This window comes from Sarcophilus harrisii, chromosome 5 (assembly GCF_902635505.1).
Source record: "Sarcophilus harrisii chromosome 5, mSarHar1.11, whole genome shotgun sequence".
Classification (NCBI taxonomy): Eukaryota; Metazoa; Chordata; class Mammalia; order Dasyuromorphia; family Dasyuridae; genus Sarcophilus; species Sarcophilus harrisii.
The window spans coordinates 282020583-282040814 of NC_045430.1; the positions used below are offsets into that span (position 1 = coordinate 282020583).

The 20232-nt window shown below is 38.5% G+C and overlaps 1 protein-coding gene across 5 annotated transcripts in view; it reads left to right on the plus strand.

Moving 5' to 3' along the window:
• Nucleotides 1–20232, plus strand: part of DGKB (diacylglycerol kinase beta) — a 687380-nt gene that overhangs the window by 315390 nt on the left and 351758 nt on the right. For all 5 annotated transcript variants that reach the window (XM_031940700.1, XM_031940702.1, XM_031940701.1 and 2 more), the window contains 3 exons: nucleotides 3326–3358; nucleotides 8962–9078; nucleotides 15695–15768. In XM_031940700.1, the coding sequence (XP_031796560.1) occupies nucleotides 3326–3358; nucleotides 8962–9078; nucleotides 15695–15768 (224 nt within the window). The remainder of the gene's footprint in view (nucleotides 1–3325; nucleotides 3359–8961; nucleotides 9079–15694; nucleotides 15769–20232) is intronic.

Here is a 20232-nt window from a genome sequence, read left to right on the forward strand (position 1 = left end):
TAGCAAAACAAACAAACAAGCCCTGGGTCCTGAACCTAATTAACCCTCTGCATTGATCAAATTAACTGAATAAATATAAGAATTCTACTGTAAAAGGTCAGAGATTCATATACTCAGATACTTAAACAAAATTTCCTTGAGATAATGGGTGTGGGCAAGCCCTTTATTAGTCAGCCACACCTGTGCACTTCCACCCTTTTCTAAATAGTAGGGACACAATTGGATTAATTCAGCAATGGTCTATACCTTGGGTACTGAGTAAGTATGTGATGAAATAATGAAGGAAACAGGATTGAATTTAGTTATTCAGGAAACATTAAAAAAAAAAAAAAAAAACTTCCTAAGGCATAAAATGAATGCCTTGAGAAGCTCTGTATGATGCATGAGAAAAAATTATGCTTCCTTTTTCCAAGAAGTTCACAGTCTGGCATGGCCATCATGGGACATATGTAGTATGAAACTAGGGCATATGAACCATTTATTAATAAAAGAAGCAATTCAAATGGTAGTGCAAGAAATCGTAGACCAAGGAAGCAGATTCAAGTTAATCTCCAATTAGAATTTTAAAGAAACCCTAATCACATAATAATGAAAAAGAAACTGGTTTCTAAAGTCCACAAAGTATAGATTTTTATGTGAGGCAATTGGAGTTGTGACTTGCTTAGGAACACCCAGGTGGCAAATTTTAAATTTCTGAGGCCAGATTTGAACTCAGGTCCTCCTGACTCTTTCCACTGTGTCATCTTAAAAACCCCCTCAAAATACTTTTCATGTAACTCATCATTAGGTCTTATAGCCTTTTGTCATATGAATATGTGAACATGTTCATCATTGATTACATTTTCCAACAGAGGAACCAGGCAGAGACAGAGCAAGTAAGTATGTTTAATCTATCACTAATCAACAGGCATTCATTAAATGTCTACTAGTTGCCAGACTCCTATGAAGCTCAAAACATACAAAGACCAAAGTAAAATAAATAGTTTCTACCCTTAGGAAAGCTCTAGTGTTCTTATCAACTTTTACAGTCCATTGGGTAATTCCCCTTTTTCCCTTCTCCTAAATTCACACCAATTTGCAGAATGCACTAAGCCTGTGTTCTCCTCCCCCCTCTGTTTTAAGTTTAAATAAAGTTTTCTTGATTAAAGAGTCTTCTCAGACTCTTTTATATCCATACCAAGAATCTGTGATTCATTTACTAGAACCCAAGGCAAGAGATCAAGATTCGATTTTTCCCACTGTCTTGGATAGTTGTTTTATACCCCCGTCTCTCTTTTTAATGTCACTACCTTCAAGCAGTTAGGTGGTACAGAAGACAGAGAATTAGTTTTGAAATCTGGAAGATTGGATCAAATCCAGCCTCAAATACTTAGTAACTGCCACTCTGGACAAGTCATTTAACCATATTTACCTCAGTCTCCTCATTTGTAAAATGAACTGGAGAGGAACAGAGCACACTCCTCTGGTATCTTTGGGAGGAAAACCCCAAATGAGTTCATGAAGAGTTGGATTCAACTGAAACAACTTTCTCCTGAAGCACTTGCAGAGATTTCATCATTGGTCTGTGGTTCCATGGAAACTACTTTCTCTTTTTGAAATCACTCCACACTCTTGGGAGAATAATTATGTTCTATAATGCCAGCATTTCTACAATTGTCTCTGGCCATCTTTTTTCCAAATTATCCTACCTTCTGACTCACTGGCCTAGATCTGGAGTTCTCTCTTTTCCCTCAAATTTGGTCTTTCTTTCTTTCTTTCTTTCTTTCTTTCTTTCTTTCTTTCTTTCTTTCTTTCTTTCTTTCTTTCTTTTTTTCGCATTTATTCCATTTTGTCCAGAGGATTAATTCTGATAAATATATTAGAAAGTATAGCCAATTTTTATCTCCTCCAGCTTTTATTTCCTCTAGAAAATAAAACATACAGCTGCCAATTGAAATTGCAAATGATCTAAATGTGAACTCAAAATGGCATGTACAGTTTGTAATTGGCTCTGGAAGAAACATGAGGTCTTAATATATAGCCAGTCCCTGACAGGTCTTCTTAAAAACATTCTAAGAGCTGGAAGTGAAGTCAGAGACTTTCTAATACAGGGGTTCTTCACCTGGGTTCCATAAATCCCACAAAAAAAATGAGAAATTGGATTAGGGGGAAATTACATTTTCCCTCCTATATACACCTCAGCCTAAAGTTTATAATTTCCTTCCAATATTTTAAAACTATCTCAGAATAGGGTCCCGAAGGTTTGACCTGCGTGCTTAAGAGGTCCATTAGTCCTCACATAAAAGTTAAGGAATAAGAGACCCCTTATTTTACAGAGAACAAAATGAAATCAAGAAACGTTCCTTGGCTTTGATCCAAGGTCATGCTGACAGTATCACAAGTAGGATTTGAAACTAAATCCTTAGAAATTGGAGTCCTTACTCTTTCTACAGTAGATACTACTAGCCATTTCCTCTCTTCAACTTTCTTCTCTTCTGTCTTCTCTGTTGGTCAGATATTTGCTCTTTCTGTTTTCCTTTTCCCTGTGGAAGCATCTCTTTACAGTTAAGCCACACTAAAAACAAAGAAAAATATAGACTTTCCAGCCTTTTCCCACAATTTTCTATCATGTCTCCACTGGTAGTAACATTCAAGTCATCTGTTATGTGTATTTTGAAAACCGGTATGGCTGGGGAATTGAAAAGAGACATTGTCCAATTATTAAAATTCACTAAATGTTGAGTTAAATGGGAATGAAGTGGCTACTTTGAAGAGAAATGATTAGTCTAACAATTAAAACTTTGTTAGATTATCCATTAATTAATCCATTGTGGGGAGGGAAAAACTAATACTGAGAATAATTGAATTGGATTGTATCCCTGGGGGCTGTGTGTGTTTCACACCACAGTTAGTCCCTAGAAAGTGAATTTTGGGAAAGCAGTGGCAGTGGGGATGGGAGAGGTGAGGAATGGGGTTTGGGGATTCTGGACCCAGTTTTTGCTGCCACAGCCTGGTTCAAGGGCTCAGTCCAGCTTCCCCCAGGAAGCAGGCCTGGGGAATAAACAAGCACCAAGAAAGTACACTTTGTTTGGAGAAGCTAAGTCTGGTGCTTACGTGTGTGTGTGTGTGTGTGTGTGTGTGTGTGCAGGCCCATGAATGTGCCACTGGGCACAAGGCCAAGGGAAGGTCTTCATTAGGAGCCATAGGAAAATGGAAATGTAAAAGGAAAGAACATATTTGTGTTCACAGTCCTCTAGGGCTATAAATATTTTCCCTTTGAGTTTCTTTTCTTTTTTTTTTTTTAAATTTGAAAACAGTCTTAATATTAACTTCTCTTTTCCAACAGACTCTGCAAACTTCAGGAGTTTCAGTTCCTGAGGTGAGTAAAAATTTCCTAATTGAAAAATTAATAATAAGCAAAAAGAGTTCCTAATTGAAAATATGATGACTCTCACTGTTTAACTAATTATTTTTTGGGGTAAAATAATTTTTAAACTGATTCAGTGGTATCAGAATCATCATTATAATGCCTGCTTTTTTTTTCTCTCTTTCTGCATTTTCCAATCCAAGCATGATCACACACATTACTGGGGCATACAATGATCTTGCAATGTTTTTTCCAGGTTATCAATGAACTATAGCTGAGCCAAATCTGATCACCAAGAACAAATAATACTGCTAATTACTTTACGTAACAGAGATGTTGCTGTCCAAGGTCCCACTGGCTTTTACCTAGACAAACTAATCTAGGGTGGTGGCGGTTGGGGGGGGGGGATTATCCAACTTTATTTATATATCAAGGATTGACCCAAAGCCCAAGTCATCTCATGTTGTGTATGATCCAATTGTAGTTTTTCATTAATAACACGTTAAGTAACCAAAGTTCAATATTCTCTTCCCACTTAGCTAAGAGAAGATGGAATGACATCTCAATCACTAAACTTACAATTTCCCATGGTAATTCATTAAAATTGGACATGGTCATGGGAGAAATACTACCCCATTTGAAAATGGTCACTGAGATCCTGAACTGGTGTTAATTTTCCATGTTTGTCATTTTTTAAATATATATATTACTTTAATCTGGGTCTTCCATTTCTTTGTAACAATATCTTAAGTAGTTAGTGGAGAACCATGTTAGGAAATTCCAAATGGGGTTTTTATGTACATATGTGTGCACATACACACCCAGCCCACATATAATGTCTATGTGTTTATATACATATATGCATTCATATACACACATCTCTGTATTTTCTTTATATGCTTATTTTGATGATAATTGTATTGTGAGAAAATCCTCAAATCCAACGTTCAACACTGTCCTCGTGTGTGAGTACTGATGTATTGATTTTGAAGTCAGTTCATCTACCATCTAACTGTAGAGGGACATCTGGAAGGATGTGGTGATGTACTGGGAGGAAAATTAATCTGCCTTCATGTTACTTTTTTGTTCAGATTATGTGATAACTATTGTATTAAACAGATATTAAATTTCATTGTTAAGCAATACACAAATAATAGGAGGTTAGCTCGCTTTCTTTGATCAACATTATAACTTCAGCAGAAGTTATGTGTCTTTTTATTCACTACATATATCGAGATAGAGTTTTTTTTTCTTATTGTTCAGCAGAGCTGAAAAGGCAAATATCCAAATTGTCTGTAGAGATCTTGAGATTCTCCTTCATAGCTTTGGATCCTGTATCCTAACTAATTCTTATCCCTGTCCCCCATAAGGCAAAATAAAAAATAAATCTTAGTCTATGTGATGCAAATTAAGTCCATATAAATTGGCAGTAACTGGTAAATCATAAAACATCTATAATGTTTTTTTTTTTCCTAATTGGATCCACTATGCTATAAACAGACCTGGTGGTCTTTCTTAATGGAGCACTTTTGTTTTTCCCCCTTTTTTTCTCGGGATCTCTGGGGTGGTGTTTCCCTGTTATATTTCCATAATTCCCAAAGACCAATATTTGAGTTTAATGGTGAAGCTGGGCTTCTGATGAAACCCCAGTTCATGTGTGGACCCACAGACTGCCAAAGTTGCCTCTTGGATTACATCCTGCCTGAATTCCTTCAACTAGAATCAAATCAGAAGCCAGCATGAGAACCCCAAGGATGGGCTGATGTGGGAACTGCGGGACTTGGCTTTTCCTCTGCGCAGGGTCTCCCCCAGTTAGTTCCCTAGTCCTGCCAGCTGATTTGGGAGCTTGCCCCTTACCCCCAGTTCCTTTAGTTCATCTAACAGAGCCACCTTCTCTTTGTTAGTGCTTTACTCTGCCCTTGGCTTCAGTAGTGGAGGTGTTACTAGGGTGGGGTGCCTTGGGCTTTGAGCCAGACACTTAATTTAGAGGGTTTTCAATACACTGACAACCTTTTAGTGGAAAAAACAGTGATAGGAACCTCATGGCCAAAAGGAATTACTTATTAGGAAGTGACTATGGAGTGATATGGACAGCTGTGGCTGCAAAACATGGCTTTGAAGGCTCTGCTTGAGGGCAAGATGAGTCCCCCCATATGCCCTCTTCTACCAGGGTGAGAAATGGGCCAAAAGCTTCTGTTCATGGTGGGCCATGTGCTCTGAAACCCCCTGAAATCTCTGAAAGTGCTGTGACTCAGACTCTGGGGGAAGGTACATGCTGACTTATTCACCACAGTAGAGCCCTTTGCAGTTTCAGGAAGCACGGACAGTGCTTTTCTCCTTTTTCCTTTGCATCTTTTTTAAAGCAGAGATCCCAAAGTGCCAAGGCAGTAATCAGCTATATTTGGGCCAGAGTCCATCCAAATAGGGCTGGCCCTGAGGTGCTGGTCACGTCCAAGTTGGAGAGAATGTTGCTTGTGGGTCTTTATTGACTGCCTGATTGGAAAGATTGTACCATGGATTGTGGCTGGGTACGGCTGTCTGCCTCCAGCCTCCCAAACCCAGTGGGCACTTCTCAGAGCCTTGCTCGGTAGTTTTATAAGAGAGAACATGCTTCTGCAGAACCAGAGGGCCCTTAGCTTTGGTAGTGACCAGGCCCCACTGGACTACAGGTGATAGGCAAGACAAAAGCCTTCACAAACCCCCAGCAAACCAAGAATCTCAGGTACCCTGACGCTGGCAGGCCCCCAGGGAAGGCTGACCTAGAAGCCAGGACAGAGGGGAGCAAGCCCTGATCTATAGCCAGGGCCCATGGAGGATGCTGGGTCTCTGGTCACTTGTTACCCTTCGGGCTTTGAATAAGGGACTACAGTTCCCAGGGCTTCGGTTTTCTTGAGTCAGGAATGAACAGAACGGACAGTGCACCTTCTGAGGCCCTTTCTCAAAAAGCTCAGTGCTCTTTGACCCCCATGGACCCCAGTCCATAACACTGGCTGGTATCAGTGAAGAATATCAAAGACTATAGAGCATTCACAGACATTCTCAGTATATCCTCACCACAGCCTAGTAATGTTGGTGTACCCATTGTCCAGATGATGACGGTAACTAATATTTCTGTCAGTCAGTCAGTCTATATTTATTAAGTAGTAGGTACCAAGTACTGTGCTAAGCGCTGGACATTTAACAACACCAGCAAGCAGAGAGATGCAGCCCCTCAGTCTGGCTAGCATGTAACCCTTCTGCAGTCCCATGGCCTGCTGGGACTTGTCAGCACTCTCAGGGAACATCCCTAAGATCGTCCTGCTGGAGCAAATTGTGTGGCTGCTTTTGCCCATGCATGTATTATCCCACCTCAATTGAGCGGGGGATGCTTACCTCTTGAAGGTGGAGCCCCTAACCCTGCTGCAGTTCCTGTCCCGAGTCAGCCTCAGGGGGTCATTCAATCACCGTCACCCAAGGTGCAAAGGGCCACGACTTTTGGGGAAGTCTCCCTGCTTGGATTCCAGATCTATCTGACACAGTGATCCTGTCAGTCAAGCCTGCCCTGCCCAGACTCGTTCTATCCCAAATGGAACCTATAACCATCGTCATCATGTCCACAATTACCCCTCTAACTTAAGGGACACAGTGCAGCAGGCTTCTCTGGGGTCTCAGGTGACAGGGCAGGCCCTCTTGAGAATGGGCCTGTGGTTTGGGGAGGAGTGAGCCTGCCTGATCCTTCTTAAGGACTTTCTAACACACGAATTGCCTTGACACCTTAAAATATTTAGCCGCCAACTATGCAAACAACACAATTTGGATTAAAAGGCACCCATGAGGTGACGAGATATCCCAGAGAGACCCAGGTAGCCACAAGATGGAGCTGCCCCATGTTGGCACCTTCCTTTTCCTTTTCTTTTGTCTTAAAAGACTTTGCAGAGATTACAAAAACAACCCTAAACCCTTCTGTCATTGCCCAGTACTTTGTGTACGTGATTATCTCACAGTGTCTTGGGACATCTCTTAGATTAGGTTTAATTGACTCTACTTTTCCTGTGAGAAAACACTGTCTCGGGAAGGTGATGGGGAAGGACTTCCTCAAAGTCAGCTAGGAAGCATCTTAGCAAGTGCCAGGCAGCTAGGTGACCCATTGGCAAAAGCACTGGGCCTGGATTCAGGAAGACCAGAATTGAAACCTGGCCTTGCAGGCTTATTGTGGGTTTCAAATGAGAAAATATTGGTGAAGTTTTTAGCAGAGTGCCTATCATATAATAGACACTTAATAAATATTGTGTTTCCTTCCTTCTCGGCCCTATGCTAGGTCACACAAGGAGGTTAAAAAACTGGACTCTGTTTGTACCAAGTTACTGCAACATAGGCCTTGCTTTTTAATTGCTCTTTGTCCTTGTTGACCAGAGTGATGGAAGTCCACCTTTGGACCCATTGACAAAACTGTCCCAATTTTATGTGCCCCTCGGTCCAAAGAGACAACTTGCCTCTTTTTAATACTTGATTATCTTGGGGTTAGAATTGAGGGCAAACATTTGTTAGTTACGCAAAGACAACATTTTCTAGCAGTTCAGCAGCATGGAAACCAAAGCTGAGTCTCTGGAGGAACGAGCCATGACTCGGAGAAGTCTCTAAATCCAAACTTTCAGGGTCCCTGGTCTTTCTACCAACACACACCATCCAAGGAGAAGGCGCAGGGAGCCATTTTGTCCAGGTGTTTGGTCCTTGGCTCCAGTAGTACTGGCTATAGAGCTAGAGCATACTAATGAACTGATGGATGGGTCAACCTTGTCTGCACTCAGGGCCACACTGAGAAATGAGGTTTTTTTTTAACCAGGAGTTTTCAAAATGTCTTCACATGAAGAGGGCAACCAAAGGCAGTGTCCATGTATAATGGAACAGATTACAGGCCACTTTCAGCTAGGGAGCACTGTAGGGCATTGAGCACCAGGCCTGGAGTCAGGAAGACTCATCTTCCTCAGTTGAAATTTGGCCTTAGACCCTTAGTAAGCTGTGTGACTCTGGGCAACTCACTTCACCCTATTTGCCTCCACTTCCTTATCTTAAGAATGAGCTGGAAAAGGAAATGGTAAATTCCAGGATCTTTGCCATGAAAACCGCAAATGGGTCACAGAGAGTTGGTCATGACTATAAGTGAACAACTACAATAAAAGTTCACTTTAATAAATAATTCTGTGGAGCAGAGATTTAGCATTAGAAAAGATCAGAAAGGTCATTTTGTCCAACCCCTGCAGTGCCAAATAAGTATTACATTATCTGGAAGCTGATAAACCCTCCCTGATTAATTCATTTGAAATAGGTAGACCACAAGCTAATTACACTGATAGTTTGTGAGCCACAGCCAATTGGAAATTTCCTATAATTTCTTTTAAGAATCGTGACTGGGCAGATTGTTGAATTTTCTCTCCCCTTTCTTTCCTTTCTTTTTACTAATGGTTTTCCCAAAAATGTATCAATGCTACTTAATAAGTCCTATTCCAATAGAGTCAGGGGAAATCAGCCTGTCTTCAATATGTTAGAAGTTGAATTTCATTTTGAGACATGAAAAACATTTTTAAAAGCAATAATTTTATGAAGATAAGACAGCATATTTATTTCTTTTCTATTAGGATCGCCAAGGAACCGTGAACAAGGATAATGGATCCTCTCAGCAGGCGAACAAAGCTGGAGACAAGAACAAGATGCAGAGGGCCAACTCAGTGACTGTGGATGGCCAAGGCCTACAGGTGGGGCATCCCTTCTGCCTCCAGTCACTACCAACACCATCATCATCATCATCATCAATATCATCACCTCCATCATCACTGCCATCATCATCATATCTTAATTTTGTTCATCCCAATCTTTTAGGGCCATGTATCTTGGCTCATTAGACCATTGATATAAATCCCCAGTTTGGCTCTGGATACTGATCTTGGACCTAGTTAGTAAATGGATCAAAATGTCAATTTTATAGGCGAGTATCAAAATGTTCTTTGTTCAATCTAGCTTCAATATATCTGATGTTGCAACTTCTAGTGGCTGGCAGCCCACTATACTGTGCGGTCATTAGCATGGGGATTCGGTTTATTGATAATTCAGTAGCAACGTGGGAAGAACTGGATTTTTGTATCTTTGTGACAGTAAAAAAAATGTACAAATATTTTTGACAATATAAAAATAGATATTGTTTGGGTTTTGGTGAGTATAAACAAAAGCAGAAGAGATATTTTATTTATATGTATTTAAATTAGTCTATATCATCAGATATCTATCATAAAATATAAAATACTTGCGCTAATATCCATATGCTCCTAAGATAACCCATGGAGGTTACAGAACTCAGTATGACAATTATTGTGGCAAATTGTAGATCACCTCAGTCTCACCTGTGCCAATTAACACTTCTGCTTGGTTCTGCCACTTCCTACATGTGTGACATTGGACAAGCTTTTGGAAAACATGATTCTATTAAGCCTTTGTTTTGTCTTCTCTAAAATGAGGCAGCCAGACTTGATGCTTTCAAAGGTTGCTCCCACCTTTAAGTCTATGGTCATCTAAGTTTCTGTAGCCAAAAAAACCCACTATCTCTAATATTATCTTCATCATCCAAACATTTTGATTTTGTTCATTCCCAAAAGAAATGAGGAAATGATAGAGTACAAGACCTGGAATCAGGAAGATTTGAGCTCAGACCCTTGTTGGCTGTGTGAGCCTGGGCAAGTCATTTAATGTTTATTTACCTCAATTGTAAAATGGAATTAATAACATCACTTGGCTCCCATGGTTATTGTGAGGATCAAATGCCCTTATAGTTAATATAGTACCTGGCTGTACAAATGTTAGCTATTACTTTCATTTTATTTTATTTTTCATGGACACACTACCATCCAGTTAATAATAACAGTACCTAGAATTTGGACAGTAATTTTAGCAAAGCCCAGTGTATGCAATGCAATTGGCGTTCTCAGCATGTTGGATTTCTGTAAACTGGTCTCTAACCTCATAACCTAATTTGTTTGTGATTTACTGGTGTGGACAGAAACACATGAAAGTGTTCATATTGTTTAACTATGAAAGGTCAAAGACGGAAAGAGAAAGGGCCCAGTCTGGCCCCTAGATATTTCCAAAGTCCCAAAAAAGAGAAATCAATTATTTTGCTGTTTTGCTAATAATGGACTTTTTAAAGTAATAAAAATGGTAGTGCTTTATCAAGATTGAGGAAAAAGAACTGCCAGAAAATTAATTTAACCCATAAGCTTTAAAAAAAATACATCACGAGAAAGCATTGAATTGCAGCCGCGTTTGCATATAACTCACTGACAGCAGAGATGTGTGCTGCTTAAAGAAGGTGATTAATCATAGTTAAGAACATTCATCTTACTTCTTTCTAGCTAACCAGCATAATGATCAGGATTATTATTTCTAATTAGAGGAAGTAATAGATCATGTATAACCCTAGTATGAGCCTCATTAATTAACCCAAATCCTAAGGGATTTCACATAGAAGTAGTTGGGTTCTTCATCTTTGTCATCACCAAGAGAGAGGCTTACCCTTAATACCAATGATCCCAGATTATGGACATGGTAACAAGTTGCAAGAATTGATCAAAATGGAAAAGATGCAAATGCCCACGTGGACCTGTATCATGGAAGCATCTCCGTAGAGTATTGTGGTGCCATTTACAGCATGGATACCCCAAAATGGATGTTGGAAAACAAAGCTCTTATTCATATGATTTTAAATTGTAGGAAAGTTTCACCAAGGAGACTTTTGTCTAAGACAACTATGGCTTCCCTGGATAATGTTGTTCTTACCCAAGAATAAGAGTGGATATTCAATGTGTTTCACACAGAACTGTTCTTTACCCTTCCTCAGAGTTGTTCTTCAGACTCTTCTGCTTGATTTGATAGAAAATCATGGGTCTAGTCTATCATTCATGTTCATGCACTTACTTTGACAGTCTAACCATTTAAGGTGAGACGTTCATTTCCTTTCTGCTTCCCATAGCTAAACAGAAGCCATTAGAACTCACCCTTAAAGTTGGACTTCAAGAAGTTTCTTCCATCAGGGTACATCATCATAAAAAGGCATCACTCACCTACCAGGTGCAAAGGAAGGTTTCTACACCATGTTGACAAGCACTGACTTTGCATGAACTTTGGTCCAGAAATTCACAAGACTTCCCTGTTGAAATTACTTATCGCATCGATATTGGTAAAGCAACAGATCAGCTTTGGATCATGATTAATCATGCCCAGTGACTGGGCATACATGACTTATGTTGCAAGCCAGCATATAGTAAGGGCATAATAAATGCTTATTGATTGATTGGGAGCAAGGGTATGCCATTTTCTACTCCACTTTCAATCTGAGTTCATTATCTCCCACCTTTACTGTTTGCCCTCTTGGGAGTAATCAAAGCTGCCAAAGCATCGCTGTGATATATTATGTATGTCTTGCCATGGTGATCCCTTGGGGATCTTCAGGGAATATGTGTCTTTTACATTTATATAATGTTTACCCTTGCTATATCTCATCACAGCTTATGAAAGTGGTCACGAATCCATGCATTCCTGCAAAGGCAGTGGTGTGTCTGGGGAAAAAGACAGCTCCTCCCTCCTCCTTGCCAATATAACATCTCATATGACTTTTTTTTCCTGCTCCCTTAGCCAAATGGGTAATTAGTTCTGTTGACACTTCCTCTTCACACTTCTGGTTCTTTGCTACCATTGCCATAGCCCACTCCAATTTAGGACATATCCACATCTTGCTTTCTCTATTGGAAATAAGTTCTTAACTAGACTCCCTGTTTCCAGGCTCTTCTTCCTTCACTTTATACTTTTGTGATACTATCACATGATTTGCCAAAAAAAAAAACAAAAAAACAAAAAAAAAAACATTGCTTTCCTACTTTTATTATATTATTAGAATACAGTGACTATGTTCCTTGAAGAACTCAACTGAAAACTCTTTAATGTAATTTGAAAGCTCTTCCCCAATCAAACCTGAAATCCTCTTTCCGCTTTTGTCCAGTTACTGCCTTTCACAAACTCCACGTCCCACTCAAGTTGGTCTACGACAGGGATTCTTAACCTCATTTTGTGCAAAGTGGACTAGATCTCTGACTCTCTCATGAAGTCTATAGTCTCCCTTCTCAGAATTAAGCCTGCATTATCACAGAAGACAATTTCATTAAAATACATTTATCAAAATTTATGTATAAAAGATACACTCACACATTTATTAACCCAAGGGTAGAAATCCTAGCTGTAACCATGGAATTGTATATTCTGAGTTGGATGGGGTTTTAACAATTAGCAACTTGTCACTTTCCATGAATTCTTTCTGTTATTGTCTCAATAAATGTGCAGTTTGCCCCGATTAAATTCTCTGGTACTGTCCCCAGTGTCAGGAACCTCATACCAGGATGGTGTGTCCCTTTTCATGGCCAGACAGATAGAACTCTGGTTTACATTGAGCTGGGGTATATGGGAAGATTAGTTCCTCTGATATGGGAGCTGCCAAGCCCTTTTCAGGGCTGCTCATCTACCTTTGGTGTCTATCTGGCACTCATACTTAGTGGCCACATCACTGTAAAACATCTTGGCAGATAGACTAACCTAGATGGAGGATAACTAACAGATCTAAAAAGCCATCAATGGCCTAGGGGATGTCTACCCCAAGCAAGTGAATACTTCCTCTATTGTATGGGTGGTAGAAAAGAGTAATTTGATCCAATGGTCATGAGATGAAACAATGCTGGGGAGTCTTTAGAGCTTGGTTGGATACTGGAAATACCAAGATTCATCCCTTGCATCCCTTGACTTTTGCTTTTCCACTGTACTTTGATGCCTCTAGAACAGAAAGTGAGGCTGATGATTTTGTGCATCTCTACCTCTTTAAGTTCAATTCACTCACAATGTCACAAGACATTATCCGATAATATCATTGTTCTTGTTTTGAAAAAGGACAAACAACATCATTGAGCTAAAATCTTTGTTCTTTTAGCTTTGGCTCATTGGATCCTGCATAATTATGCCCAAGGGGCAGCATGACAGAGAAGATGGGTAATCAGAAGATAACAATTGTGTGATAAAGTATTTGTCCCAGCCTGTTTTCTTAGTGACAAAGTGGAGGTGACAGTAATACATGTAGTATCTACCTCCCAGAGCGGTGTAAAATATCATTCATTGAGCCAAGATAGATACAGCACTTGGCAAGCTGTTTGGCACTACAGAAATGACAAACCGATACAATGACATAGAATTAGTCTAATGTAGTTTACATAGGACAGACTGATAGATATGTTAAGATCTCTAGCATGCTCTTTTAAGTATCCTCCTCCCCTGTTAATTTAGTTTCCTAGGTACTTTTTAAAGACCTTCATAGGAAAAAATTTCCCATGCCCTCTATCCCACATACCCTCTGTGAGACCAGTTCCATGTTCACAAAATATACCCAGGCCCTCAGAGCCAGAAGGAACCTCCACAGCCATGGCATCTAACTCACATCCCAAATTACATTCTCTATATCTATCAGGCAAGACTAGAGAGACCTGTCCTAAAGAACTTTCAATCACCATTAGGATTCAAATATAAAATCTTCTTTTGGTCTTTGAGACTCTCCTCCTCTCTACCTTCTTACCTTTTCAGTCTTCACACCTCCCTTCCCACATTCTGAGATTCAGGCCTGCTGGCCCACCTGATGCTTTTCATCAGAGATTTCCAGCTCCCCTCTCCATACCTTTGCAGAAACATGCCTCATACTAAAAATACACTTCTTCCTCCCCACCACTTCTTGAAATTGTTGACTTCTTTGAAGACTCAGCTCAAACTTGACCACTGGCAGGAGGTTTTCCCGATCCCTCTCACCTCCTGCCCCATTTGAGTTTTTCCATCACTTAATCACTAAGTATTTATTAAGCATCTGCCTGTGACAGGCACTATACTAGGCACTGAGGATGAAGGTATGAAGAATGAAAGTCTTTATCTCCTTATCTATAGGTAACTTTTGATTTCCTTGTCATATTCTCCATTAGAATCCACATTCCTTGAGGGCAGCCACAGTGTTTTTGCCTTTCTTTGTATCCCCAGTGCTTGGCACTTGATAAATGATTGGCTATTTAAGCCCTTCAGTTGTTTGAAGATGCTGTACAGTGACTAAAATTCCTAATGTCTTATGCATTTGGTAAGGTGTGGTGAGTGCCTGGTTGTCATTTTTTTTATCCCCTTAATCCATATCACACTGGCAATATTCAGCAAACAACAGCAGATGTTCTAGACTATATCTTGGGATGAGTTTTTAAATGATTTTTTGAAAAAGTTATCTTAGGGCAAACAAGTTAAAAAAGAATTTCCTGGACACAAAATAGACACTTGTGAACGATGAGATGAGAAGGTGGATGGGTAAAAGTGACTCCCAGAGGGGATCAGAAGTAGCACCATGGAGAGCTCTTGTGGTAAGAACTCAAGGCAAAAACAAGGAAATTCAGTCTAGAGATGAAGGGGACTCAGAGTCCCATCAAGAGAGATGGTGAGAAGAGAAAACACTAACTGAAGAGAAGGATTCTGACAAGGAGAGTGAAAATCAGAGGTTATAACTCTGAAATAGAAAGTTTTATTTCCTCTTCAAAGTCATGGGGAAATTCAGCATTTGGGGATAAGTATGTAGATAAGTCCTCACTTGCTGCCCAGCCCTGCCCAGCCCTTAATCAAGTTTGATCTCCAATCCCCTGCACCCTGACTGTAATGTCCCACTTCTTTGGTGTCCACACCAGGGGCACCATTTTTAGACCCCAGCCCAGTCTTGTATCCCAACTTTGAGACTCCCTTCTTTCCATTTTCATGTATTGATCCTGTGTCCCTTTCTCTGAAGACTTGATCAACACCAGCTAGTGAATTTGGAATCTACGATTCTAGATTTAATCTTGGAAGGAACTTTAGAAGTCATGCCCTAATTTTACAGAAGAAACTGAGACAGAAATAGGATGTGAATCTTCTAACTTCAAATCTGTATTCTTCCTAATGCTCCATAATGATCACTTGCAATCGCAGTTTCACATCAGAGCTTTTGATCTGGAAGTAACCTTGGGGATCTCTTAATCCAAACTTATTATTTTATGGAAACAGAGGTATAACAAAATCAGGTGGCCTGCCCGGGATCAAAGAGGAGGTCAATAGCATAATGACCATGCATCTTAATCAATCAGCTCATTATCCATCATTTTTCAAAGCACAGTTATTAAATTTGTTCATTATCCCCAATCCTGCATCCCATATTTATTAGCCATCGTTCATTTGTTCATCCTCTGCCAGACCAGATCATAAGAACTAATGACTTTGTCTGATTTTTTTCCCTAGATTACTCCAATTCCTGGCACTCACCCATTGTTGGTTTTTGTCAATCCCAAGAGTGGTGGGAAGCAAGGAGAAAGGTTTGTGTTCTTGGTCCTGCTTAGTTTGTGTAATATATATACATTTATCCATATATATGTGTGTATACACATACGCATACATACATATACATACACACACACACACACACATATATATATATATATATATATATATATATATAGAGAGAGAGAGAGAGAGAGAGAGAGAGAGAGAGAGAGAGATGCGCTGAAATAAACACAATAACATAACATGGTGTAACTGGAATTAATGATCTACAATGGAATGTGGCAAGCAAGAGACAGTATATCATAATGGGAAGAAACCTGCCTTCTTAGCTGAAAAGATTTCTGTCATATTCTGACTGTGTCACCCTGAACAAGTCACTTATCAGTGGCCAAGGCACTTCTGAATCTGAAAGTTATGAGAACATAATGGTTTATGTTGGAGAGGGAGTTTTTTCTCCCAGAAGTTCACTGTACTGATGAAATTGCATGCCTCTCCCTAAATTAATGTCCAAGTTGTGATTAACTCATGTTGAAATCTATGGGAGAAGTCCTGATCTGATTTCTTCTCCATTTTTCATAGATATTTTATATCTGGAGATATTTTAATATACTAATGGGGATTTTTATGAACTTTTTTATTGCCTTAGTTCAGGATTTTGTATTTTATATCATGCTATTAAAATAACCCACAAATCATTCATTTTTTTTTGTTTCCAGTGATCCATGCCCACAGAGGCTAGGATCATAATTATGTCACTATGATTCTTCCACTATTAGGCTTAGCAGAGGGATTGTGTTTTTAAGTCTATATAGAGAACATCGATGTACATTTATGTAGAAAATGACATAAAGATATTGGGGCATTTAAGAGGAGAGTTGGCCACATGATAGCTGTTGGCAAGGGTGAACCACTTGGCCCTAGAATCCTACATCTTAGAGGCAGTTTTTCTTCACAACTCACCCCATTTGTTCTATGCTTGCTCTGATTCCACTATTCAGTAAAGAACCAACTCCCTTTCCTTCTGATTTGCAGCCCCCTAGATTCTATCAAAATGTCTCCTTCTATCTAAATGACCCATTTTCCAGGGCTTCATTCACTTTATTTGGATAACTATTGGGAATAAAGTTAAAAGGTTGATATATATATATATATATATATATATATATATACACACATATATACTATACATATATAGGGGTATACACACACATATATACATGCATGCATATACTTATACATGCACACATATATCTATACACACAAGTATTTATGTATATGTTTGACAAATGTACATGTATATAGGGCCTATTTTGAAACAGAGAATAGAATGAACTCATCAAAGTTGATAGCAGACAATCTATAACTTATTCTGTTGAAGAGTTGTCTGAGATTATTATCTTAGAGTGTTGCACTGAGATATTAAGTGATTTATTTAGGATTATGTAGCCAGGAGAGGCAGAGGCAGGACTTGAACTCAGGGTTTCTTGAATATTCATTATATACATATGTGTATGCTAGTGTGTGCGTCTGCACATGCGTTCTACCTGTTTGGAAGATGGCACATTATACAATTATATTGCCTTCTTATGTAGGTTCATCTCTCTGTGTTTTTCTGTCTCCATCTTTCTATAATTCTATTGCCTTTTCATTAGATGATTTATTTGAATAACAAATATTTGATGTTCATTTATGTATATATGTTGATTAGGGATCTATCTATCTATAATCTATATGTGTGTATATCTCCAAGCCAATCCAATCCATCCAATCAACCTTTATTAGGCAACTATCATGTGCTAGACACTTGCTATGTGCTGGGAGTTCAATTAATAAAGTCACAGATCCTCTTTGCCCTCAGGGAGCTCAAAATTTGATTGGAAATAAGAAAGGAACAGTAGGAAGTTTCCTGTATGAGGGCATCTTTTTTTCTCTGGAACTGAAACTAAAAGAATAGTGAATACAAAGTGAAGTGAGCCTCAAAGTGTAGTTTCTGCCTGATATAAAGAAGAAGCATTGAGAGAGTTTGAAATGTAACCTTCCAGCCTTTCAATCAGAATAGAGAGGTTGTTGAAGAGGGTGATTTTCAGTCAAGGTTTGAGTTAGAAGACTGATGAGAAGATTAAAGGTGAAGAGTTTAACTTGGGAGAGGACTCTTGTTTTGTGGAGTTGAAACTAGGCAGAGAAGCAGATACAAAATAGAGAGAGGAAATTATATATATATATATATATATATATATATATATATATGCACATGCAAACATATACACACATTATATATTATTGATAGATATCTTAGCAAGGCCTCATACCAGAAGTGCTAGAATTCCTGCAAAACCCCCTTTTCAGAGCTGCTCATCTACCTTGGTATCCACCTGTTACCCAACTCTCACCTGTGGCTCCAGGAAGTTATAGCATGGGTAGCACCAATATCCTGGCAAAACCCACTCAGCTAGTTGTCATCAACATGATGACGATGATGATGATGACGAAGATGATGATGACTATGATAACAATGGATGATGATGGTGACCATTATTATTAATTAATGAGCTAGTTAAGAGGTTTATTGATTCCTAGACAAATTACTTGTACTGTCCATTTCTTAGCTTGGAAATTTTGTGATTATTATTGTACAGTTGTTTTCTCTTTTTTGAGGGCCTTTGATTTAGCCTGATTTTGAGTGAAATAAGACTAAGACTACATTGATATGGCAATACACCCAAAACTCCCTGTGGATGATAGAAAAGTGAGACAAAGCTATTCCAGCTCATGAGAGAAGGAAATCATGTGAGGGTTCCATTCCTCCCCACTGTCTGAATCCACCTAATTGTCTTATCTTTTCTCTTTTCTGCTCACAAAGATAATGTGAAAGGCTTTCTCAAATTCTGAAAATACTGGGTGTTGAACAATAAAATTAATGTAGTTTTATATGACTGAGAATATTAGAAGCAGATTGTAGAAGTAAGGATGAATATTCCAGCAGTCCTTTGCATGCAGTGATCCAAAGAATGCCATTATCTTGCTTAGCCATAAACAGGTAAATAAACATCTTTTTTTTCAAAATCCCAAATATGCCCCAACTTGTTTTTGTCCTTATTATACTAATTCATTCTTCCCAATTTCAATGCAGTTCACCTAGAATTGTTCAAAGACATTATCTTTGTATTATTATTAGTTTGTATTTAATGTTCTGCCAGATTTACAAAATGAGTGCTGGCAATTGTATAAAATAATTAGAATGAAGTGCCTACCTTTTAGACATACTGAAAGCATTTTCAACAAATTCCAGTAATGTATGAGATGAAATTGATGATGAAGAGAATAAAATCTGTAATTTGTCCTTTTGATGTGTTCATTTTTTTTTCAGTTTGAGCTTCTTATCTTGAAAGCTTTTCATTCCACATAGTTTTGAGATAATGAACACTGGGATGTTCTCCTTATTTTTTTTAAATTTTATAAATTGAAATGATGTCTACAAAGATGTGGATAATAAAGTTTGGTCGATGATAATAAAGCATGATTCTAAAAACAAGTAATATTATTAATAATATTAATATTCTAATAATTATGCATATATCTCTCATAATTTTTATCAATCCAACTAATACTATATTTTATGACAAATATACCAGATGAATTAATGAGAACAGCTGAGTTATTCATATTGTTATTCATGTAATTATTTTCACACACAAAGCACTCTCCTCCATGTCACTTTTCAGAAGTGGAATTTTTTGTTTGTTGTTCTGTTATGTATTTTTGTTCATGTTTGTGATCAGTTTGCCTTTCAGCGTGGCATTGGAAGCATCTTCTCTCATGTTACATAAAATACAGTTTCACATGTCATGAAACAAGGACTTCTTCCTATGAAGCAAAAGTTTCATAGATATGCAAATGAACACCAGAGATGGACATAAAGCAAATGTTTGCCCAATAGACATGGGTACAGATCCTTATTCTGATACTTGTCAATCACTTACTATGATTCCCCTGACTCATCAGTGGTTCTGGCAGCTATGTTTGTGGAAGTATTGTCTGAATTGGGAGGCATTAGCACAGATGAAATCTGGAATCCTTCATAAGAGCATAAATTAAAAACAGAGATCAAATACTTCTCATTCTTTTTTTGGATGAGGAAAAAAAGACCCAGAGAGAGAAAGTTATTTGCTTAAGCTCACACAGGAAATAAGTGGAAGAAATAGAATATGAATCCATATATGTAATTATTTATAGAGCTGCAGTCTACTCCACACATAGGAAAGCAGTGTCCTCAATGCTCAGTAGTAAATATGGAAATTTCATCATGAGGAATCAGGGAAAAAACATTTTTTTTTCAGCAAAAATACTTGTGTTCCTTATTTTGTCCTAATTCTTATTAATAATAATGTGAATCATGTTTGGTAGTTGAGTTATCAATTTATCAGATCTATCGGTAAAGCCAGAGAATGTATGAGAGGGAAATATATTTTTTCCCAACATTCCTGGTCTATGATTTC